At 42.2% G+C, this 24,226-nt stretch overlaps 1 protein-coding gene across 1 annotated transcript; it reads right to left on the bottom strand.

The window, feature by feature from the left end:
* Nucleotides 1-1,912: 1,912 nt before the first annotated feature.
* btaf1 (BTAF1 RNA polymerase II, B-TFIID transcription factor-associated) lies at nucleotides 1,913-23,920 on the bottom strand. The gene is made up of 38 exons (XM_041947922.1): nucleotides 23,488-23,920; nucleotides 22,261-22,384; nucleotides 21,808-21,922; nucleotides 20,702-20,845; nucleotides 19,701-19,900; nucleotides 18,627-18,760; nucleotides 18,272-18,401; nucleotides 18,069-18,137; nucleotides 16,861-16,950; nucleotides 16,682-16,777; nucleotides 15,779-15,955; nucleotides 15,394-15,534; nucleotides 15,106-15,230; nucleotides 14,455-14,575; nucleotides 14,200-14,304; nucleotides 13,861-14,010; nucleotides 12,956-13,098; nucleotides 12,598-12,772; nucleotides 12,264-12,467; nucleotides 11,429-11,849; nucleotides 11,095-11,279; nucleotides 10,842-10,998; nucleotides 10,518-10,627; nucleotides 10,052-10,253; nucleotides 9,688-9,836; nucleotides 9,374-9,526; nucleotides 8,772-8,893; nucleotides 7,920-8,087; nucleotides 7,625-7,702; nucleotides 7,408-7,537; nucleotides 7,160-7,301; nucleotides 6,924-7,054; nucleotides 6,514-6,636; nucleotides 5,873-6,025; nucleotides 5,344-5,555; nucleotides 5,059-5,218; nucleotides 4,539-4,709; nucleotides 1,913-3,426 (listed from the first exon to the last, which is right to left on the bottom strand). The coding sequence occupies exons 1-38, from the start codon at nucleotides 23,499-23,501 to the stop codon at nucleotides 3,277-3,279; spliced, it is 5,574 nt and encodes a 1,857-aa protein (XP_041803856.1). The 5' UTR covers nucleotides 23,502-23,920; the 3' UTR covers nucleotides 1,913-3,276.
* Nucleotides 23,921-24,226: the final 306 nt, after the last annotated feature.

The raw sequence follows: 24,226 nt of genomic DNA, 5'->3' as shown, positions 1-24,226 counted from the left end.
AGCTTGTGAGTGATATTGATGCTCTCATCTGACGCCCAGTAAGACGGTGAATAAGCTCATTTCCCAAAATGTCCAGCAGTTCGTCGAATTGAGGCTGAAACTGCGTTTTGAAGTGTTTTTTGACGCCCCGTCCTCTGCTGTCTTCATCCAAAAAGAGACTCCAATGTTCACGTGAGAATGTTATTTCTGGCTGGCCTTTTTTTTTTTTTTTTAAGCAGTTTATACAGCTGATGCTAACAGCACACAGTCCCACACTTTCTCTCTCTCTCCCAGGGCTCAGTATCATTCACCACCATACCACCAAGTGTTTATTTCGTATCTCCTGGCCTTTTTTCTCTTTCTTTTTCAACAATTTATACCCGAACTATAACACAAAGTGTATGTGCAAATGAAAAAGATCATGATTTGGATGATGGCAACCATTTTATATATTCCTCTCTATAGGTATACGTATGTATTTCATGTAACTAGACTTGGGTAGTAAACTGTATATTCACTTCTGCTTCATGGGCGTTCTCTGGGTAGGTAAACGCTGTAGGTCTCGTCATGTTGTGATCTCAAAATAGATGAAAAAAAAAAACAGATTGGTAGTGTGCTTTTTTTCCACAATCATCCCACCACTTCTGAACTGTACGTTTGTTTTTTTGTTTTCGTTTTCTTCGGTAAGGCGTCTGTGCTTTTATTTTCTAGGGTTTTTTTTTTTTCTATTTCCTGACTTGAACACTGGGTCTATCTTGGCGAGGCTTTTTGAGATTGTTGACTTGGTCTGAACTTTTTGCAGTATTAACTGTGATTTGAAAACATGGAGCTCAATGCTGCTAATGCTTACTACTGCTTCAGAGTTTGTAGTTCCCACCTTAATTTCTCCTTTTTCTGTACTAATAAGCAAATCTTATTAAACGTAGTTGTATGACGCTGTGAAGCCTTGTGGTCTTTGGCATGGCATCCTCTCCCTCTGTCATCTCTGTCCCCTGTTAATGCACCAGACCTTATGAAAGAGCTGACCAGCACTAACTTGCACTATGCCCTTGGCGACTTCGTCTTTAAATTCACAGTTCAGGTGAAGCAGCAAAAGCATCCACCACAATGAACAGTTTCTGTATTTGACAAAGCTTTCTCCCCACAAAGGCCAGCTGCTAGCTGCTCTTGAGCTTTCCATCAGATCACACCAGCTCCATGGGCAGATGCAGTTTGCCCAGCTGTCATGGAATTATAAATATTCAGATTTTGTGGAAGCAAAGAAAGGCAGTGAGGACTTGACTGAAATATTTGACTTTGAAAACCCATCAGTCAGGGTCTGTGTGGTTTTAATTTGAATTGATATCTCTCTGAAATTCCCGGGTCATTCTAACTTGTTTGTTTTTTGGTTCACATAGAAAATTCAAGTGTCAAAAACTCTAAAGTTATCTTTGTAAATCAAAAAACAATCAAGGTGCGATAAAATTCACACAGCAAAATTCCAGATGAATTGTTCACACACATCTGGACCACAGATGATAATCCAAGCAGACCTGTGCTGTCAGGTTACGTCCCGTCAGTCACATGATCCAAGAAAGGCGAGCACAGATACAGTGAACGACTGGAAGCTCTGCATTCTCGACTTTTCTACCCATTTCTGTGAAATAACGTTTTGAAAATGTCAAGTTATTCTCCTTAAATTTTAACAAATGATTCAGAAGTTTGTTGGTATTCAGTGTTGAAACCAACATTAATCATTAGAGATTCCACATGGAGATATTCAGTTCCTTACAGAACTGAAAATTATTTTAGCCTTTAATTGAAAACGCCTCCTGAGCATTTTCAGGACTTCTCATCCATGTTGGCTTAAAAGTTGACTGAAACTAGAAACAGAAGCAGGCAAAATAATCTCACCACGAGGTCCATTTAGGAGCTTTACTAGGTCAAGACTGAACGCCTATCAACTTTAAGGACAAGAACTCCTGAAAGTGTCACCTGCTGGTGCATCTGCAGCCTTTTCCTTCACAGTGTGTGTCTGCAACAAAGCATTAAAGGATCCTTAAATACATCTACTTCATAATAGGACTTATAATTTAGGTTCATTCAGTTTCAGCCATATCAGTATTATTATTCTTGGATGTACAACCACACCATCTACTGGCAATCACTGTCCACGTACACAGAAAAAAAGATGTGTACTTCAAAGGTCTGTAGAATTTATTACAATTCCACGATCATAAACCAAAAGCAGCAATTACAGAAATATGTACAAGTCTGTTATTTTTTTTTCTAAAATACTTGTGGCAAGTGTTCAGGTACCAGTTTCAGCTTGGCCCCGTGCTCAGTCTCTAATGCTGCGTCAAGTGCAGCGCTTTTCCGGCTCACTGTAACACCGCCGCTGGAGGAGCTGGACACAAGGCGGACCGCTTCTCCACAAAGCCTCTTGATGGCCTCGGGTCATGTGGACGGCGCTCCCCGGGGCCAGCAGAAACGTTCGCCATCTGGAGGCTGGGAGTCGTCATGTCAGAGCACAAACAGCTCCTGAGCCCAGCAGTCACCGGTGTGCTATAAAAAGCCAGTACAGCGTGTTGACATCCTGTGGTTTCTCCAGCGAGCTCGTCACTCGCGGCCCGTTTCCCTTTGTTGTACAAAAACATGTTTGTATCCATCAGTCAGAGAGGCGTTGACAGGTGTGGCTGGGTATCGCAGTGCTTTTTAAGACCTTGTGATGAAGTGGGGGGGAGGGAGTGGTGGTGGGGCAGATAGGAGGGAGGTGCAACTGGGTAATGGTGCTTAAAGCAGTTAACACTGTATACTCTAACAATGCATCGTGGGAGGAGGGCAGTGGGCTGTAAAAGTAGCACCTGGTGCTGGAACTATAAAGGATCACTATGATACACTACGCTTGAGAGACTACACAGTGGAGGCGCCGCTGTTAACTCATGTAAACGAACACTGGAGATGTTTGTTGCAAAAGGTGCATCGTCAACATACCATTATATTCTCTTAGCAGTTTTGCAGAGGTTTGCTCTTAACAAGAGATTATGGGATATCTGACAACTTCACGAAACACTGGAAGAAAATGTTTTAACATTGCTGCAGCATAACTGTTGATCTGAAAGCACTAAAAAATAGATGGAGTTCTTATTTTGGCTGTTTCAGTTATTGCTTTGGGACATTACTGTAACTACTTGCTAACAGTGACTCCTTATAGTTATCTTGTGGAAGGTTGTGGGGGTGGGCGTGGGAGGCGGGCAGATAGTTGCATCAGCAGGGGTCTCCTCAGGCTCTGACCAGCAGATGGAGGCTCATACAGTGCTACTGCAGGGAGTGCATGAAGTTGTCCAGGTTGTACTCTGTGTCGTACTGCTGCTGGTCCCATAACTCTCCCAGGCCGTCCAACACAGACTTCATGGAGGCCTTCCCTGAGGTTGACGGCGACTGCTCGTCCTTCTCACCCTTCTCGCCCTGAAACACATGTACACACTGACAGTTCAGCCAAATGTGATGCATGTTCCACAGGTATAGGAGCACAACAAGCAAGAACAGGTGTGTCTTTTCAGGAATACACAGGAATGCGAGCTAGCAGGCTTTTGTCAGATGTTTCTTTCTAAGCTACTGAAGAGCAGAAATGACATTCTGTTCTAATAAAAAGAGTACAGACACAGTTTGTACACCCGATGATCACTGCCATATTGCTCTGAACTTCAGTGTTATAGTTCTAGTGTCACCATTTCATCTGACATCAGCTGTAGCAGTCTAGGTTCAGGTGCAGCAGTGTGCTATGCAGTGCTTTAATAAGACAAATAACACTGGCCTCATTTACACCTGCTATTAACAAGTGATCTGTATCTGGATAATGACATCTGATCCCTGCCCTTGCTTTTACAACCAGTATTAATGAGCCCTCTTGACATCTTGATTCTGGCCTGATTGGATCTCTATATGCAAATTAGTCAGGCGGGGCTGGCCAGGCTTGCTGAAACTAGCATGACGAGGCAGAGTTAGGTGACCTCTCAACTTGCTCTGTGGATTTTTTTTCCTAATAGCATTTTCACGCTGTACAAACTGTATTTATACCCGACTGAAATCCAGTCACAGTGACAGTGTGATCCGATCATGGTGCAAATGTGATCCGAAGGCGGATAATCTAACTATTCTGGTCGCAATGCATTCTGTGTGCATTTTTCCTTTTCCAGAAAGAAGATCCAGAAACATTTCTAGATGCAGGCCTGTGGTTTACCACGCTGAAATGAAGTTCTGAACAATACTGACAATAACCAGGATAATCAATAGAACATGTACACACTCAATACTGAATTAATGCTTTTTGCCTTTAATTGTAAATGGTGGGTTTCTGAGCTATTCTATTATTGTTTTCATAGTTACCGTGTTAGCCATTTTATTCTGTGTGTATACATTTTCAGTTGGATAAAGAAGATGTGAACACTTGGAACTTCCATAGTCACGAGGTGACTGATGAGATTACAGTCGTAACAAACATTGATTGCATCTCTGTGGTCCCCACTAACATGTTTCTCCTCCTCAGTCTAGCCTCTGTGTCACTCAGGGGGTCTCACCTTGTCCAGAGTGAAGAGGTTGAGGAGCTGGTCTGTGCCCATGCTCTGCAGGCTGGCGTTGTCTTGGCTGATGACAGTGTTGGCGATGCTCATCTTGAATTTCTGCAGACCCATGATCTTCTCCTCCAGTGTGCCTCGTGTGATCAGCCTGTACACGTTCACCACTCGTTTCTGCACAATACAAACACAATGAGAAAAGTGAACTGACTGTATGAGATGTGTAGGACGGTGCCTCCCTGCCAATTTAATTTGACTTGGTTCATTCTGCATCACTTGTTTCACACAAGAGCAGCAGTGTCACACAATCCAAGGCTGTTCAACAGCCGTATTTAATAATACATCAGGAAACACTGATGAACAAATGACATCCTGTTATGGGAGCCATAGAGGCATTGTTCATTCAGCATCATTTTAATAAAACTGGAATTTGTCAGAGCAAATAATGATCTAAATGTTACTGGGACCCAGCCTGGGACATGGTCCATACTGTATACTCTGATGTATGCTATGTGTACAGTACCTGTCCTATCCTATGGGCACGATCCATGGCCTGCAGGTCCCTCATGGGGTTCCAGTCATGTTCCACAAACACGACGGTGTCTGCACCAGTCAGGTTCAGACCCAGACCCCCAACATGGGTGGTCAGCAGCAGCACGTCAATGGAGGGGTCATTGTTAAATCTGAGATTCAGTGAGGAGAAAGCCAGGGAGAAGAACTTGACTTTGGTGGCAGCTCACATTCACACCAACAGGCAGAGTTCTGAACTAAATGTCAAATTTGTCAAGAAATAAATCAATCCACTGACCTGGACACGATGGAGTGGCGCAGGCCCGCCTGCACACTGCCATCCAGCCTCAGGTAGGTGACGGAGGGCAGTTTGGGTTTCAGCAGGTCATGCTCCACAATATCCAGCATGCTCTTTAACTGACAGAAAATGAGCACACGATGCTGGGCCACCACTGCCTCGGTGCCGCCCTCTGATCCTCCACCACCACCAAGACCACAGTCCAACAGCAACTTGAGATCATAAAACACATCAGAGTTTTAATATGAGACAGAGAAGTCAACAACACAGTGAAATTCTGCAATAGGCTGAATATCAGTGATTCTGCGGGCAAACAATCTGATTGGTCAAGAATGCAATCTCATGGGCCACATTCAACAATATTTCACTATTTAAAAGAAACAGAAGTTCCTTTCTTTGTTTATCTGCTTTCTTATGCAACAATATTACTTTCATGACAACTTAAATTATGCAAAATCCACATGATTTTGGATTATGTGGTGATGTGTGTGTGAACTGATGTGGTGTAGTTGATCCGAAAGCACAGTACCTGTTTGAGAGCAGAGAGTTTGGGCGCATGCTGAATGTCCCGCAGGCTCGAGTTTTGACCCGTCAGCTGCTCAGTGATGCGCTTGTACTCTGGATGCTGCGGGGTCAAGACCAAGCTTGGGTGGTTACACAGCTTCCGCAGGTACTGCAGTGCCTGAAACAATGCAGAAGGAAGGGAAATATTACTGCATGGACATAAAGAGATGCATATGCAAAAGATGCATAGGCATGACAATGAATACTTTCACTCCAATCGTCTCAGACTCTCAGCCTCTGGTCTGTGGATCTGAAGTTTTATCTGAAATCATTCTGCATTCTATGAAACATTCACATCATGCACACATGTGACGTGATACGCAGTGATCTACAGGTGGCGCTAATGCACTTGAAAACAAGTTAGGGAAGATTGCTAACAAGTAAACGTGGATGTAAATAAGGTTGGTTTTAAAATAGCAAAGAAAATTGGCTTTAGAAATGTTTTGTGAGGAAGAAAATACATTCAACACATTTGTTAAGGATGTGTTTTGGTGAAAAACAAATGTAATATTAGAAACTTCTCCACAGGGAATTTTTAAGTATTGTTGCAGGCAGGTTATCATTTGATGCCAGCACAAGATATATATCTAGGAAAAAAATCTGTACCTGGAAGACATGGCCAGTGGCCTTCAGCTTAGGCTTTTCCTCTTCTTCTGTAGAGGCTGTGCAGATGCTGTCCTCCACGCTGGCCTTGGCTCTGGACTTCGCAAAGTCTTCATATAGCTGAACCTGCAGATAGTGAGAAAACACACCAGGTTGTTAAACTGAGGTTGAGCCATTTTCCAAATGTAGTTCCTGTGGAAAACAGTCACATCATTTCTAACCTAAAATGATGTGAGCATTCATGGAAGGCCTTTAGCTGGCCTGCAACATCATTATCTACTTTTTGTCATTAGAACAAGACAAGTTTAATATCCCAGATTATAATCCAATGGCAAGAAAAATGAAGAGACAAAATCTGGCAGCCAGTGGGTCCTGGAATTAAACATTAGATAGCTGTTAGGGGCCACAGGTACCTGTAGAGCACTCAGGTTGCAGTAATAGTCCTGAATTATTTTAGGAGGAAGGTCCTGGAGGACATCCTCCTTCATCCTCCTCAGGAGGAAGGGAAGCACCTGTCTATGTAGGGCCTCCATCGCCAAGACCCCTGAAGGAAGAGAAACTGGTATTAACCATAGTTATTGTCCTAATTTTAATAAGTCTCTTCATAGAAATGGGATGTAAGGAAAGGTAATGTTCAGAGCTGACTTACCTGCCTCCTGTTCCCGTGAGGAACTTTTGGCGTCACGGCTGGCCAGGATTGGTTTTCCGTAGCGAGCAGCGAACTGGCGTTCTGTTCCAAGGAAGCCCGGCATGAGGAAGTCAAACAATGACCACAGCTCCAGGACATTGTTCTGGGGGCAGAACGGGAAAATATTCATACTCTGACTAGTAAAGATACAAGCAGCAAAATACAATTTCGAGGGCCAAATCATTTTGGTAGTCAAGACGGCATCTCACCTGGATGGGCGTTCCTGACAAGATGACTCGGAAGTTGGCAGCCAACTGCTTAATGGCTTTGGAAAGTTTGGTTTTCCCGTTCTTGATGACATGACCCTCATCAAGGATGCAGTAATTAAATTTTATATTTCTAATATGAAAAAAGTTTAAAAAAAAGTTAAAAACTGAGCAGCTACCTACAAAACATGAAGATATTAAGAATTAGAATGAAACTCACCTAAAAAAATCTATGTCGTTCCTTACAACATCATAAGAGGCTACTATGAGATTGTGTTTTTTCACTTGGTGTTGCAACCTGGAGAAGTAAATGTTTGTTTAGGTTCATGAATTTTGTTAGGGGATGTAAATGAGACAGACAATGTGCATCTGTGTAAAACTCTGTCTACCAACATGTATCATAAAATAACCAAATCAAGCCAATACTAAAAAATGCCTTGTTCCACTGTACTTATTCAGTTCTGTCCTTTAGGACGAGGACATAAATCATTCTCTGTATGCTGACTAAGCTTTACCGCATTCGTTCTGTGGGAGGCCCAGTGTAGTGCAGTGGGTTGAGGTACTCTTTGGTGCAGAACTTGCCAACTTCGTCCACCCAGTGGCCAGTCAGTGTGGGCGGACACACCACCAGAGAGGGCATGGGGCTGCAGTCCGCAGCCTTAGTCTTGGCATATTCCTGTGTCCTGAAAAGACATCAAACAGTTCACTGTGTAAGTTCACTTACACAGCACTTCAAACATAAAGACTGTTTTTAAGAACAAGGATCAAAATGAGATCAAACAATACTATGACAAAGCACTGTTTATATTAAAGCTGTCAAATCTTGCCTCGCCTATTGCAGTTATAAATAAATAGCATCTTACACAAGACCTTTATTATTTCAAAGTTATTGTTTTACACAGCAGGCATAACAAGCTCTTTATTTCTGGTTCAACTTCTATGAGACATTTCATCTGTTGACTTGAGGAAATAGTTTGTCATACATGTAGACGGCTGACAAGAATTCAGTCTCAGGTAGAGATACGGATTCTGTCTACACTGCCAATTGTTTACTTTAAAAAAAAAAAATGAGGAAAGACCAGCCTGAAGCTGTATTTCAAGTATTTCAATCCTTTCTGTGATTTAGCAGTACTATATATGTATCAATATCTGACACTGATTACATACACCAGCATATAAAGAGCTGCTAAAATGCATAATATGTTTGTCCATATATTTTACTATTTAATTATAAGTGCTTTAGTTGCTATAGAGGGAATGATCATATGAGGGCTTCTGAGTGGAATAATATATGGTGTCAAGTGACGGAGGAGGGGGAGTCAAAGTCATAAAACAGCATCAGTAATCGTGCTGTTTGGACTCAGTACCTGAGGTAGTGATCTCCTGCCAGAATGCAGATGGACTGCAGCGTCTTGCCGAGGCCCATGTCATCACACAGGATGCCGTGCAGCTTGTATTTGTTCAGAAAGGACAGCCAGTTCACTCCATCCTGCAACGTGACAGAAAGACACACTGAAAATACGAACACTAAAATCTGCTCACTAACTGCTGTTGGTTAGAGTGACATTTTTCCTCTCAGTCAGTTATGGTTGAGTGCTTGAGGACCATTAGCAGTAAGAATGGTAGTAAACTGGGTTTCTACACTTAAAGAGATAGATGGCAGTTCTCAGCAGACCTGTCAGCATACCACATTTCTAGAAGGAACCTGCACATATATCCCATCTCCATTTGACAGCTTTAAATTTATTCTGTCAAGAAAAACATGTTTTGTCAGTGTCTGTTTTTTACGAAGCAAAACATCATTCTTGAATGTGGTAGAAAAATGATCAGACTCAAGGTGAAGAGGCAGCTCCGGCAGAAAACACTGAACAGTTGTTTAAATGTTTCAGAAACACAGGTGGGGCACCCTTCGTCTGCTGCTTGAAGAGGTATTGCAGAGGTGCAGTGAACCCTGGGAAGTGACACACACCTGCTGGTACTTCCTGAGCTCAGCCTTAATGGGCACAGGTATCTTGTAGTTCTCCAGTTTTCGGCCATCGAGTAGCTGCTCCAGGAAGTGGCGCTCTCTGGCCTTCTGGCGGATCAGGTCAGCGGACATGGCTGGCGGGTCTGGTATACCTGCCTGGTAGACAGGGGGGAAAAAGAGAAACTTTAAAAAGAAAAAACACTGGATAATCGCATTGTGTCATCAGTGCTATAGCAAGTGAGTGATCTAACCATTTTGCAAAGATCCTCAACTGTGCATCAAAACAACATTTTAGCCTTCTATTAGTGTACTCCTACCTCTAGGGGCAGCAGGCGAATGAGTGTGGCAAAGCACTGTGTGGCCATGAACCGAATGCTATCACTGGGGTCACTCATACGACCCAGTACCGGCACAACGAGCAGAACGATGTAAGGTACAATGTCCACATCCAGCTGCTCCATGACACCTGCAGGGATGTTAGTCAAGGACAGAACTGCACAGAAACAACAGAGCAATAACTACAAGGTTGATGCTTTAATCCTGAACAACTTTAGACACAACATCCCTACACTGTTTTCTCCCTAAGATTTTTTTTTAGAAAAAAGCATCACTGTGTGACATGCTTGTATATTGTGCTAGGTAAAAATACAGAATCTAAAGTTGAGTGTGAGTGAAGGATACAGGCTAAAGCCTCAATGGCACCCTCCTGCTTGGTGCAGTCTTCAATAGCAGCTAGCCAGGGGAGTACGGACTCCAGGAAATTGTTCATGGTCTCCAGCATGGCTATCTTACTGAGCACGCCCACACAGCGTGCTGCCATGTGACGCACTGCTGTGTACGGGTGCTGCAGGCATGTGAACAAATGGGGTAGGTGCTCCAGTAGCTACAGAGAACACACACACACACAAAAGAGACAGACACGTTCAATAATTTGCTTGCATGATAAAAGCTGCTTATCTCTCCTTCCATGCTAAATACAGTTCCATTACTCTGGTAACTTTTTGAGACACACATTTTGATGGTCCAAGGAACAATATTTAACTGTTAAGTCTCCATATGATGCTATCAGAATTATGGTCAGTGATAATGGTTTAGGAAACGGTGGTATAAAAGTACAGTCAAGCACTCTGTGGATCAGCAGTCTTACCAAAGGTTTGAGTTCAGCCGCCATGGCACCTGCCATGACTTCCAGCACTTGTAGGGAATTAACTAGCTCCTGAGCTGCACTGTCCCCCCTCTCCAGCTGGACCTGCCTATCTAGAACACACACGAGACACACAGTGATTCAGAGTACTGAAAAGTGGAGTCCTGGATGACACAGAGTGCATTATCTTGGAGAAACAAAGTAAACTGCTGTTGTGTTTGACCTTTTTACACAACACACTGAAAACAGTGTGCAGAGCGGTTGCTGTGTTGCCAAAATAAATTAAGAACTTCAAAGATTAAAATCTGATCAACCCAATCAACATACCAATGCGCTGATTTTCAGTCACCACTGTTCTCAATGGTCCCACTGTGTTCTCCCATAGGTATGGCAGAGACTTGGTGAGGTCTGCACCAAAGTGCCTGGAAATCGTTGTTAGGGAGAACTCTGCCCCCCGTCTCTGAATAAGAAATGGCTTCTTGCTCTAAGAATGAACAAATCATATAAAAGAATGGTAAACACAAACTGCTGTCATCATTATCTAAATGTGAGGAAAATGTACTTTAGGAATCCTCTGTACCTCATCATTATCAGTACTAATGGTACTGCCAGGAGGAAGCTCTGTGGTCGGGGGCTTTGGGGCTTTAGGGGCTGGCCCCCTCTTACTGGTGATGGCAAACGCTGCCCTTTGGTGACGGTACAGGGTGATGATGCCTCGGGTTTTGTTGACCATGTGGTGCATGCCATCTTTCTCCACCCCACCGCCTTTAATGATATAAGATATAAGAAAGGAATTTGGTCAATAGCTTGGTTCCGAGCACTTCTTCAGTGTTAATACAGGATTACTGAAGGGCGACTGTTGGTGCTTTTCATTCTGCGAATACAGGAAAACAAAAGACACAATGCTGTGTAACCTTTGGCATTTTCCTGTGTGGGGGGAACAGGGCAAGCAGATGAGGGTGTGGCTGCAGAGTCCACGCAGGCTGAGGCACAGAGGTTTTTGATGATCTTGGGGTTGGGGCACGGTGAGCGTGCAGCACACTGCTGCAGCAGCTTGGCTATAAAAGAAGCAGCATATCCCTGGATCAGGGTGTTCTCCTCCCGCTTGATGGCCTCCATCAGAGGCCTGACCAGAGGGTTGAGCTTGTCAGGAAGCACCTGCAGGTTAATCACTGCACAGGCTGTGAACATGTGGACACGTAAATGCAGCTGCTGCCATTCTGTGCTGGTCTCCATCACTGTCGCCTGTGCCTGCTGTCGTTTACTGTCCAGCGCCTGCCACTGTTTGGACTTCCCGTTCAGACCTGCCGTTGACTCTGTAAAGATGGTGGTTACCTAGGGAACAAGCAGGAGTGACAATGTGGGTAACTGGAATGGGAGCGCAACATCCATTGACCTTTGAAGCTAAGAATCAGCTGGGTACCAAACCATTGCCAAAGCTGTCAGTTGAGGAAATAAAGAAGATCTGGACTGAAAACATACTACAGCTGATGATGAAAAAACTGTTAGGACAATAGTAGCCAAATACCTTGCAAGTCTTAAAGGGCATAATAATGAAGAACCAATGAAAATCATACACCATCAGTTCACACACAGTTTGAGTTACTGACATGGGGTCACTCATTACAAGACACAACTTGTGGGTTCACATGATATCTTTATCTGTATTTACTTAGATTAGCTTCATTCAGGTAACAGTAGGTGGTGAAAATGTTTTTTAGGTGTTCCTATGTGTGTGGCTGAACTTACCAGTTCACTGGCTTGATCAATAGTGAAAACGCTACAATTAAGGCGGTCTTGCAGGTCTATGTTGGAGTCAGCAAGCAGTGCAATGAGCTGCTTGCACTCATTCTGCATACGTGTGAAAGGGATGGCAATCTCATCATAGTACAACTGCTCTGACAGAATGGCCAGAAGGCGGGGATGCACCATGGATGACACCACCTGACAATCCTGAAAGAGACAGACTGAAAAGTGAATCAATGTATTCGGCCTGTGAATGCCTGATTCTGTTGTAACACTTTCAGAAAAAATGTCCTGTGACGATTCCACAATAAACCAGCTCTTTGTCTGAACTTTTCACCTTCTGCAGTGCAGCCCACTCGCAAAGCACCAGAGCCACAGTTATGCGTTGCAGGGCAGATTTGGAGTTGAGGTGGAAGAGCAACAGCTGGCCTAAAGACTCAGCTGGTCGGATCTCCTGAGATGGAGCGTTGAGCTGAGGGTCACAGATACACCTACACAGAGCCCCGAGCAATCTGGATTACAGAGATACAAAGAGAGCACGGAAACACTGTCAGAGCTGTTGGCATTTCCATCTGCTTTTTATTAACAATTCATCTTTCACTTCTGGTTTCTTTATTTCTTGAGAGAGAAAGTCTTTAGTTCACCTCAAGATCAAGACTGAACTTTTTCCTTCTGATGCAACAATCAAAACTTACCTGGCAGCCATGAGGCGAGCACGAACCACCACATAGTCCCTTGTCATTGGGTCGTCTGTCACCGTCTCGGCACCTGCTATGTACTCCTGGACCGTTTCCTTCACTTGATTGGTCCCTTGACGTCCCTTTGCACCAGCCTTATCCTGTTACATCAACATAGCATTAATTATTACAGGATAAATTAAATAATAAAGAAAACAACTCCACATAATTTTCATGTGGATTTATGAATGTCACTGTGGGTGTGCAATGTAACAAGCAGTTTGTAGCCATTACTGAATTCCAACATTAGTCGCTTTCTCTGCTTCAAATACATGCTGGATCAATTTGGTGAATGTGAAGTGAAGCTGCTCCCATTTCCAACTTGCATTCCCTCTCACTCAGCATTGAGCCACATTTCATTAACATGCTGGCATAAAGTTGAATGCAGCTTCTCTGCTGTACTTTTATTTCCTTCTCCAAACTGTTCAGGTTGCTAAAGCTCCCCTTGCTCATACATAGAAGAATCTTACAGCCATGGCCTCTGTCTTTACCCTGTGTGCTAGTCTGTCGCCTAGCAACCTCAATGAGGTTCACTGTTTTGTGAGGTCTTGAAGGCACTTGTTGACGTAATTTGCAACAGAAACACTAGTTTGTGTTACATCAGATGTGTTGCATGGTGTATAACACATATAGTGATTTATACAATTGGAAAATAAAAACTGACCTTGAGATTAGTTTTCCAAGATCTTCAATGTACAATATTACTAATTTCACTGGCTAAAATTGCTACCAACTACCAGCAATTGCTCTTTGAATGGGACATCAGTTTTCATTTGAGGAGATAACCATTACACAGCTGAGAAGAGAACAATATAGGAATTCTTATTCTTCAGTCTTATTTTGCTATCAATTAAGTGTACAACCTTGGAGCGGGCCTTCACTTCTAGCAGCATGTTCAGGTCAATGGGAATGTGTGAGGCCTGCATCATGAGACAGAGCCAGGCACCCATCCATGGACAGCTGGCTGCTACCACGTACTGCTGGGGGGCCTGAGACAGCAGCTCCATCCACACCTGCACACAGTGACACACATCAACAATCAAGGCAAACTCCAAAAGCTCATTTGCACACATGGAAATATAAGTGAAATAATAAAATAATTAAGTTATGATGGGAACTGGAAGAAATGTCTTTATTGCTTTAATTCCATCTGAGCACTTTCACCAATGAGATGAAGTGGCCGTCTGGGTCATTCAACAAACCTTTTGGATCAGTTCAAGGATTTCCTCATTGCTCTCAAGTATGCAGGACTGGAAGATGTGGCGGAGCATATCTTGTAGGATGGGGTTGATCCACATTGCACAGCTCTGAAGAACAAAAAACACACTGCCTTACTTATGTTGGCCTGTGGACTAAAAAAAGCTTGTGTTGTTGAGTGTTGTTTGTATTTGTGCTGTTAATTCCTGCGTAAATAAAACCTGACAATTTTATTACCCGAAAATACAATTCCTTCTTACCTGGTCCGCTTTAGACAGCAGTGTGAAAAGGGTTTCCAGTGCTGCCCGTCTTACGGATGATATAGTGTGTCTCAAGAACGGCCAAACTCGAGGGACCAGGACTGTTAATGACTGCTGCATGCTAGAGTAGACAAGAGTGTAGGTCAATATATATACACACACACTCAGGAAAGGGCCATGCAAGAGCTAAAAAAAAATGATTACAATAACACCTTATTACAAGGGTATACATTTAACCCCTGAAGAGTCAGTACTCATCTAATTGTGTGTTTATAGCAAGTTTGCTCAGTGGTGGGCTTGCATTGTGTACTTTCATGTAAATCCAGTCCAAATGAAGTTCAGCCAACCTCCTGGTGCATTGCTGATGCTCCACATAACACACAACCACAGAATGCAGTGGAGACAATCTGCTTGCCTTCAGTTTTATTACAATAGATGAGCCAAATACTTGTCATTGCTTTTCCTTTGCCTGGTCTTTTGTACAATACTTTGCTGGGAGTCAGCTAAATTTGCTCAGTAATGTTACCAAATGAGACTTACACTATACATCTCTAATTCACAGCACAGTGCCTCTTTAGAGTTGGACAAAAATAAAATAAAATAAAATGGTTCTGAGGCAGCAGCACTTATGTGAACCTCCCTGAGACTGACCTGCATTGTCGGACCTGGGGGTAGGTGAGCAGCGAGGACAGTAATGTCATGATGCTGTTGGTGGAAGCAGTGAGGTCATCCAGGTCCAAAAGAGCATCCCATAGTGTGTTCACAATGAAGGGTACCTGAGAGACACACAGAATGTAGTGTCTAACCAACTAAATTAAGACCTCCAAAAGGAGGACAACGTGGAAAATGACATTGTTTGTGTGGAAGTGTCAAACTTCAAGACAAACTAAAACTCAATCAGGATATATTGTTAAAAGGCACAAGGATTGCCTCTCTAACCTTACTGGGGAGTAGCTGTACCAAGCCTTCCACCACAGGAATGAGGGCTGAGGCTGCCACAGCCCTGACATCATCATCTAGGTCCTGCAGGCCTACAGTGATAGCAGGGAGCACCCGGGGCAGTAGAACAGAGATCAGGTCCTGGGAAACAGACGAAAAGACAGATGAAGGTGAGCACAGATGTATGGGTATGAGATCACAAAGACAGACACTTTGCAGTGGCATCTCTCCACATGCAGCACATCGCATATGCTTGCATCCATGCACCTAACTTCCCACCCCCACAACTTATATTCATGACCATATGGCTCTAAAATCAAATACATTGTAGAACCCTGCTATGCTTATTTAAGAGCTCATCAGATACACACAGAAGAGGTGCTACCTGTCGGACAGCCAGGGCGTACTTGATCCCGAGCAGGCCTCCGTGACGGGCCTCCCACTGGTCTTCTTTCAGCAGCTTCAGCAGGACATCTACTGTCATGGAAACACCAGTTTCATTCATGTGGCGAAGGGCCACACCGAGTGTCTGGGCACACGTCTCCCTGACAGGAGCCACCACCTGGCAAAGGGGGTGGGATACAGGATAATTTTCTTTCTTTTTTTTTTTTTTTAAACTCAGGCATTCAAACCAACATAAGGTCAATCCCGATTAGTTCCTCCTCTATGGCTGAACTGAATTTTTAAGGCTGTGTTGTTGTATTACATTATTCTGGCTGATGTTTATTTTGTCACACCTTAGATGTAGCCAGTAGTGGAGCAAATGAGTCACAAGGAAATGTAGCACACACATGACTTAACGAGGATAAAGTAGAAGGTTCTATATTTATTTTTTTTAAATCGTAACTTTTTCAACTCACTGCTCTTCTGCAGTGTTGCCACACTGATGGAGGAAATATAAAGAAAGCCACTTTATCAACAGTAGAACGGTCATACTAAGCATCGGAATAGTCGACATACTTTTGTTATTTTGAGGAGAGGCAAGTGTGAAACTACAGCCTTACACAAATATGATATAGGACCCTGTTTAGACACTACAAAAAAAAACAAAAAACATTGAGGCCGAACAAACCTGCAGGTATAAATATAGCTAACAGTAAAGATATTACAAGGTCAATTACATATAACCTTAATAAATAACCATGACATGAACAAAGTAAAGCAGCATAATGTGTTACATGTCCTCCTTTACTACACCACATGTCTGGCGCAAGTGTCTCACCTACAAAAAGCCTCTCAGTAACTTTAAAAAATTTTATTTAAAAAAATAAAATGAAAAGAGACCTACCTCATCAGATACAAAATCTCCAAAGCGGTCAAGAGCAAAGACACAGAGCAGCCGGATGACCAGGTCCTCTATCCACTCCTGATGCTGCCGTAACATCTAATGCCGGACAGTTTGTGTCATGTTTAATTCTTATCAAAATGTTAAAAAACAAACATACAGAGGACAAGGCTATGATGTACCTGTTCTGCAGTGCTTCCTACCAGCTTCCCGCCCCCAGCACCATGGGACTTGAGTATTTCTCTAAGACCTGTGCCTGCACCATGCCGAACCTGTAAACAACCACATACAGTAAGATGCCCTTGCCATCTGGTATTGATGGGGTTTCTGGGTCTGAAAATATTGCTGAACTGTGGAAAAACATTATGACCAAGTAACAGCAGACCATCTGAAGTATGCTAGCCATAGAATCTTAGTGTTACTTGCTATGTGTTTTTCTGGATTCTTAATGCATGGCATGCTACCTGACTCTATGTTCTCTTTCTTATTAATGCCAGTAAAATGTCCGGCATTAAAAATGACAGACCAATTGCCCTGGCTAGCGTATTCTCCAAAGTATTAGAACGAATTCTCTGGGCTTAGACTTATTAACTATCAGATGTATGTTGATGACTTAATCGTCCTGTCTCCTTACAGTGCCGATTTACAGCAACTGCTCAAAGTCTGCCCAAGTTATGGTATAGAGTATGACAATAAATTTGCTTCTTAACAAAAAAAAAAAAAAAGAGAGAGAGGAAAAAAGTTGTCATGATTGCTAAAACCAAGGAGGATGAGAAGCAAAATTAATGATGTATAGTGCCAGTGTTGCAAACAGTATGCACAAGCAAATAAGCCATCACATAAATTTCATATATGTACAGATTATCTAACAGCCCTCACTTACTGCACATTCTATACAGCCACTTGTGGTGCAGTTAGAGTAAAGCAAAAAAAAAAAAAATGCTTCAGGCGTTATTTAATAATGCATTTATAGTCATTATGTGACTAATAAAGTCCCCAGCCTTTACGTTGTGTTGAGGAATATTATTAACAAATTCATTGGTCGATTAACTGAATGTCGTCAGTGTTTTAATCACTGTGGACTTCTGAGCTGCAATGATTATATCTTTGTGTTGTCCCTTCAGCATTATTATGATTATTATACTGATATGGACCTGTCAGTCTGAAATTAAGTTGAACTGAATTTTTTCATACTGGTCATATACAAAGGTGTTAAAAAGGAGTTGTGTTTAAGTATGTATTTACTATTTTGACAACAACCTATAAAAGGCTCAATAAATAGTTTGACCATATCACTGAATTTTAAAAGGTCTGTCAATCCATTTGAGACTAACAGGTTCCAATCCTGAAATTCTCAGCAGTTATTTGCTAAAAAATGCTTTGTTTTTACCTCCCATGAAGGATTGAAGAGGTCATTGCACAGCTCCTCACAGAAGCTTTCCAGAGGCCACTCATGTATCTTAGGACAAAACGATGACAAATCAGTTACATCATAACAAATGTGAACTGTTTTTAATACTGCTATTTATACCATTTTTAGTCAATCAATAGTTCGGGACTTGACATCAATGACTGAACTGCCTGATCCCTTACCTCATCTAAAAGACTGGAGTTATCTGGAACATTGTCAATTAAGACTTTATGGTCTGTTGCCGGTTGGTCAATGACTACATTGGTGGTTTTCCTTCGTTTCTCTTCAGGTTCACCCTCAAAACTGTCATTACTAAAGGGTGGAGAGATCACAAAGTGAATCACTTTATCATCACAACCAATCAAAACTTTACATGTAAAGGCTACGATCATGAAAAAAGTAAGTTGATGCTCTGAAATGCACATTAGTATGTGCGGGGGACTTCAATATGTAGTTCTACATTTCTACATGGTCAGAAATAACAGCCATGATCACACTGGGTATGCTGCAGGTTCACAGTATACATAATAATCTTACCTCTTTTCATTTGGATCCATGTCTCTGGACCTTTGTTTGGCCACTAGCTTGGCCATCCTCTTAGCCTTATTCTTCTGACGACTGCTCATGCCCGGCCGGAACTCTGAGTCAATCAACTCAGCAGCCTGAATGGGCTGAAAACAAAACAGTGGAGCTGATCATTTAAAAGTTTAACTGAACATAAACATGATCAGCTGTAGATGAGATTACTGAAAGAATCATTGAACAAATTAATTCTCTGGTTCACAGCATTATGACTCTCCAAGAGCTGCACACTGTTTCAAAGAAATCTAACCTCCTACTCCAACAACAGTTCTCCTAGGTTAACTGCATTCTCTCTGCCTGTTCATGCAAAAGTCAAGTTCATTGTTTTATGTTGTGTAGGAATTTCGGCAGGAACAGGCTATCAGTGAATGAAGCCCCGTACACCAGACTACCAATTTAATTGTAGCTACCTATTCAACAACAAACATGACCATGGCCAACATTCTTAAATACAGCTCAGCGAGAAATACAAAAATGTGTTTATTATGCTGTATTGCACATCATAACTAGAAATATGTACAGCACCTCACATTAGATAAGACACGCAGGCTTGGAAGATACTACATTAACCAAGACTAAAACTGGAAACACAGAAATATCAGAGTGTGATTCACAAGAGACAGAGAAAGACAAAAGAATGATTCAGAAGAAGACTGTCAGAGAGGACAGCTGAATCTGTATGAATTTATTTAAACTTCCTGAACAGATGTCCTGTGAAGACATGCTTTCCTGTAGCAATGCAAAAAGCGTGATGATGAAAAATGACTTCTTTGACTTCATACAACTTAGCTAGGTAAGTCAGGCCATGACTTTAAGCCACAGACTCTCACCACCGAGCAACACTCAACTGCTGACAGAAGCAGGCGCCCACTTCCTGCCTCATGCTTTTCATCATCTTCAACTATTTTTCAACTTTATAGGTCACCCAAGGCTACAACTTGCAGTAAGAGCCTTGGTGAACCAAAGAACATAAAGTGCATGCCCAAAAGGTCTGCTGAATCAAAGCTAAGAGGCTAAACTGAGACCTACCACGTGGTTCCGGGAGCTGGATCCAGCTGTGGCTTTGCTTCCATGGGCTCGAAGCCCACTGGTTTGGCAGGTATAGTCTAGGTCCTCGTCATTGAACAGTTCCTCTGTGTTCATGCCGATAGCAGCGCCCATGTCCAGACCCAACTTCTTCTGAAGAAGCTTTCTCTGACGGGCCAGGCGTTCCTTTGGGTCCATCTCACCTGACAACAAATGACAGGAAGTCAGGGGAGAACTTTAGATTTCCTATAGGACAAGTGCACTGTAATTGTGTGAGGGATACTGATTATCTGTAAGTAACCAACACGGTATCATTTTGGAGGTAAATGCAGCTAGACCACAAAATGATGAGGGCTTGGGCCACAAAGACAGGAACGGTATCAAAAATATTTCAGGAAATCACCTAGAAGATGCTCATTTAGCAAACTTCAACAATATACGGGAGAATAAGAATGAGAAGTGAAATCCTGTCACAGAGAAGCAACAACTGGTAACAACTGACTGACAGGAAGTTCAAATTCAAATGACATCAAAATACGAAGAGAAGCAGTTTTTCCTATTCAATTAGCATTCAAATTCATGGAAAAGTAGCCATGCTGCTAGTGTGGTATTTGTGTTTGCCTCAGCATCAATACAAGTGTGTGATCTCAGGAATAAGGAATACATCTAGCACACAAAACATTGTTTAGCAAACAAAGAATAATCATAACTGAATGTTTCCTCAAGTCAAAACTAACAGGTCGGAAAGAGCAGATTCAATCTCTGAATTAGCTTAAAAACAAGAAGGATCAAAACACAAAGCTGTCCTGTGGTAAGTGTCCCAAAAAGACTAGCCAATAACCAAGACCATCCTACTCTTACATTCATGGCTCAGGTTACAATTTATATAAAGAATTTACACAGTGCAACAATGTATAAACTGTGTGTATGTAAGTAACAGTGTGGAGGTTACTGTAACAAAAATACATAAATAGATAAATAAAAAATAAAGAATCTCTGCACACCAGTTTTGTCATCCTGCAGCTCAAACTCTGCACCAGCGGATCCCAGCAGGGAGGCCCCGTGTTTGAGTAGGCGGGAGATGTCAAAGTGGTAGAAAGTCAACCGGTCACAAGAGGAGTCCTCGGGAGACAAATCTTCACAAGACTCTACATGAAACACACAAAAAAGATTCATAACTGCACATTTGTCCCTCTAACTATTTAATGAAACTGAGGTCATGCACACACTAATGATTTTCATCAAGAATAAGACTTTTCTTTTCCACCCTTTAAAACAGTCTGCACATCGGATGAGTCTGAGGTCTTACATTGTTGTATGAACAGGTAAAACATATGCTTTTCCAGAACTGCAATGCATGCCTTCACAGATGCTGTCGGGTACCAAGCAGCAGAAAAGTGTCTGATGCTCCTTGAACTCATTTCGTGCAATACAGCATATCACACAATACAGCCTTCACATAATCAACAATCTCAAACTGGTATCTGCATATGAATGTAGAATCTACAGGTAAGGGGCAAGATGTTGGTATCGGAAGTTGTTTCTGTTAGTAGTCTGAGTAGCACCGGTTGCATGTAGGTAAGCAGCCCGTGTGGACAGCAAAAGAGGTGGAACACATTGGCCGAAATGCAATCACAGAAGCTAACGTCAGCTATCATCTGACAGTGATTCCCCTTTGTTTTTTTATGTATCTGCATTCTAATGCAGATATCAGTTTTAAGAGATTACTTGAAATGTCAAGTTGTTGGCAAGTTTGAAAGTTAAGTTGCTAATCGGACTGTTAAGGTCTTTCACAAAACCAGTGCGTAGAAGAGGAAGCCTTGGCCCAGATATCTGTTACTCGTTACCAGAAAATCCACTGGCTACATTGGAAGCCCCGAAACATTGTCCGTTGTGCCTAGGGGCTAAATGGTCATCAGAAAAATCAAATGAAAGTCTATAGGTTTCCAGATTGGATAACAATGTTGCTAAAGGGGAGAGGCTCAACAAAGTTTGAGATCATGTCAAAAACACAACTGCAAATGCAGTGTTCAATGTGGCACACGTGCCTCATCTTAACATCACTCCAATTTGACAGCAGTGAAATATTTGAACAAGCTGAAAAGCTCACCTTCTTTAGGCTTGGGGGTTGGGTCCCACTCAGGAATATTCTTCACAATGGCCTCAACAGCTTGGCCTGCTGCTATACGAGTGTCCCAGTTAGGACTCCTCAGGTAGGTCAAGACCTTGTCATTCACAGAAAATACATTAACACATAAAATTTTAATTGAAACTGCTTGACATACAAATAGAAGGAAAGAGACAAGTTAAATAGCCAACACAGAACATAATCTGCACCTTTGTATTTTGCCCCTTTGTCATAACATTAAGGTGGTTTGTTACAAATGCAGGGGCAGAATCAAATCGAGGTGTTAATATGGTATAGAGAGCTCAGAGACCAGGGAGCAAGATTTACACTATTATACATTATTAGTATTCCATAAATTTGATTGCAGGGACAGTGTTATATGCCCAGATTGAGTCTTTCATGGGCCTCCATTAAATCTTGAGCTATCAAACACACCTTTGATAGGAGATTATTGAGTTCATGTGGGTGGAGTTTCACCACTTCTCCAAGCTGCTGGGCTGCTGCTTTCCTGGTTACTGGTGTTGTTCCAGTGTCAAGCAGGATAAACAAACGGTCAAGTCTAAAGACAAGTTACAAAAAACAAAACAAGGTCAACATAAATATTACAGATTATGTGCAGCAGTCAACAAGCAACATTCTGGTTCCTCTTCTCCAGTGTTTGGCACTTTACTGTGAAAGGGCCACCTCTAAATTCTAAGTACCGCTACCCTCATGTGAAGATTTTTTGTGCACATTAGTATAATTTTTGCATTTTTTATTGATCTTAAAGAAATGTCACAATATCACTCATTGTGGCAAATGCTCTAAAGGCATGACACTGACATTTATTTTAATGGATAAAAACAACTATGTATTATCAATTTGCACCAAGGTAACCTGTAATGATCCTGGTCTTTCACTGATGTCATTAGCAGTCTATTAATATAACAAAGTGGATTAGAGTATGGGGTGTGACTTCAGGTACCACTAATACTTAAGCTGAACTGCAGATGAGTCTACTTTGCAATGCAACAGAGGACCAGTGGCACCACGTGGAATTATCATAACAATTGCAAAGAAAAGCATTAAGCACACATCAAAAGCATCTTAGCACAAGATAATACTGCCACATATTTAAAGTTATGTTAAAGATGACTGTAGCATCAAGGACAGGCTGCAAACACTTAAATCTGACAAGCTTGGGTGTTTAACTTTGCACTGAATAACTTGTGTCACTAACCAGTGTCCTGTTCCGGTTGCAAAAATTAATAAGGTTAACTGACAGGTAGCCAATGGTGGCTTCTCGCGTTTGCAAACTGGTTTTCCTGACACAACTTCACTATCACATAAGTTCATCTTTAACGTTAACTTGCTTAACGGTCGAGCATCACCAGAGGACTGTGAAACAGTAAAACGTGAAAGTAGCTTTAACTGGTATTTCGCACCTGCAGTGAACATCAGTCCAGACTGAGTTATGAGTCCATACCGCACCCGGCCTGAAACCCTGTACCACGAATAGTGACTTACACCATAACGGTACACTGTGTTAGCTTGTAGGCTAACGTTGGTCGGCCGACGCCATGCCATTCTTTACCAAATCAAAAGCTAGCAGATTAGCTAGCTAATTGTTAAGGAAAATCGGAAATATAAAAGAGAGTAACGTTAAGGATAAGCCCGTCTTACCTTGATACAGCCATGGTCAATTACTGTACGACCTTTCACGTTCCACATTCAACAGGCAACCAGTAATTTGTGACTTTTCCCTCGCGACTGTTTAACGTTTCCAATGCGGCAGATAACAGTAGATGAAGTCATTAGCTAGTTAGCAGCTAATGCTAGCTAGCCGAGGCCCAGGCTGTGCGCTTCTGACCACACCAACTCTATCTACCGAAGAGAGTGAGTTCACGACCAATTCATGGCTTCAAAGTTGTCCCTCTTGTCTTTACGGTATCTTCTCTCACAAAATATCGCCAAGTACCACACGCATATCAATCTATAGCTAAAGTTATCCTTCAGAACTCTCCGCGGATAAATATTTTAACCGTATAAGATGTAAAGAGTTATTTTGTTGCACGTTGACGGGAACCCAGACGACTGTTTTTATATGAGGAGCCATCTTGCATTTATTCCTTCCTCCATAGCAGGCGGGGGCTGATTGGTTAGGAGCATCGGGGAGAGCCAATCAAAATGCACGTTAAAAGAGGAAGCGCATGGAAAGAAAAAAAAAAACGAACATGACATTTTTCTCAGTTTTTGCTACCTTGTTGCATCCTACGTGGCTGCAGTTAATCTAAAACATAAAATAATACCACTAACAGATGTGTTTGTGAGTGTGTATGCTCAAATAGATGCAGGCCACTTATTATTTAACTGCCATTAACTGAGTTTGCTTCTAACACTAGTGAAGGCAATTTCTGAAGAG

The sequence above is a fragment of the Chelmon rostratus genome, chromosome 11 (assembly GCF_017976325.1).
Source record: "Chelmon rostratus isolate fCheRos1 chromosome 11, fCheRos1.pri, whole genome shotgun sequence".
NCBI classification, from domain to species: Eukaryota; Metazoa; Chordata; class Actinopteri; order Chaetodontiformes; family Chaetodontidae; genus Chelmon; species Chelmon rostratus.
Note: the sequence above shows the minus strand (reverse complement) of the source record. Positions and strands in the feature narration are given on the sequence as shown.

Bases quoted from the DNA above. Each gene is read 5' to 3' on its own strand.
- btaf1 (XM_041947922.1), bottom strand. The intron at 15,956-16,681 runs GTAGGTCTCTTT...CCCCTTTGCCAG, and splicing joins GAGATTTTGTATCTGATGAG to GTGGTGGCTCCTGTCAGGGA. The intron at 6,637-6,923 runs GTACCTGTGGCC...CACTATCTGCAG, and splicing joins GCAACCTGAGTGCTCTACAG to GTTCAGCTATATGAAGACTT.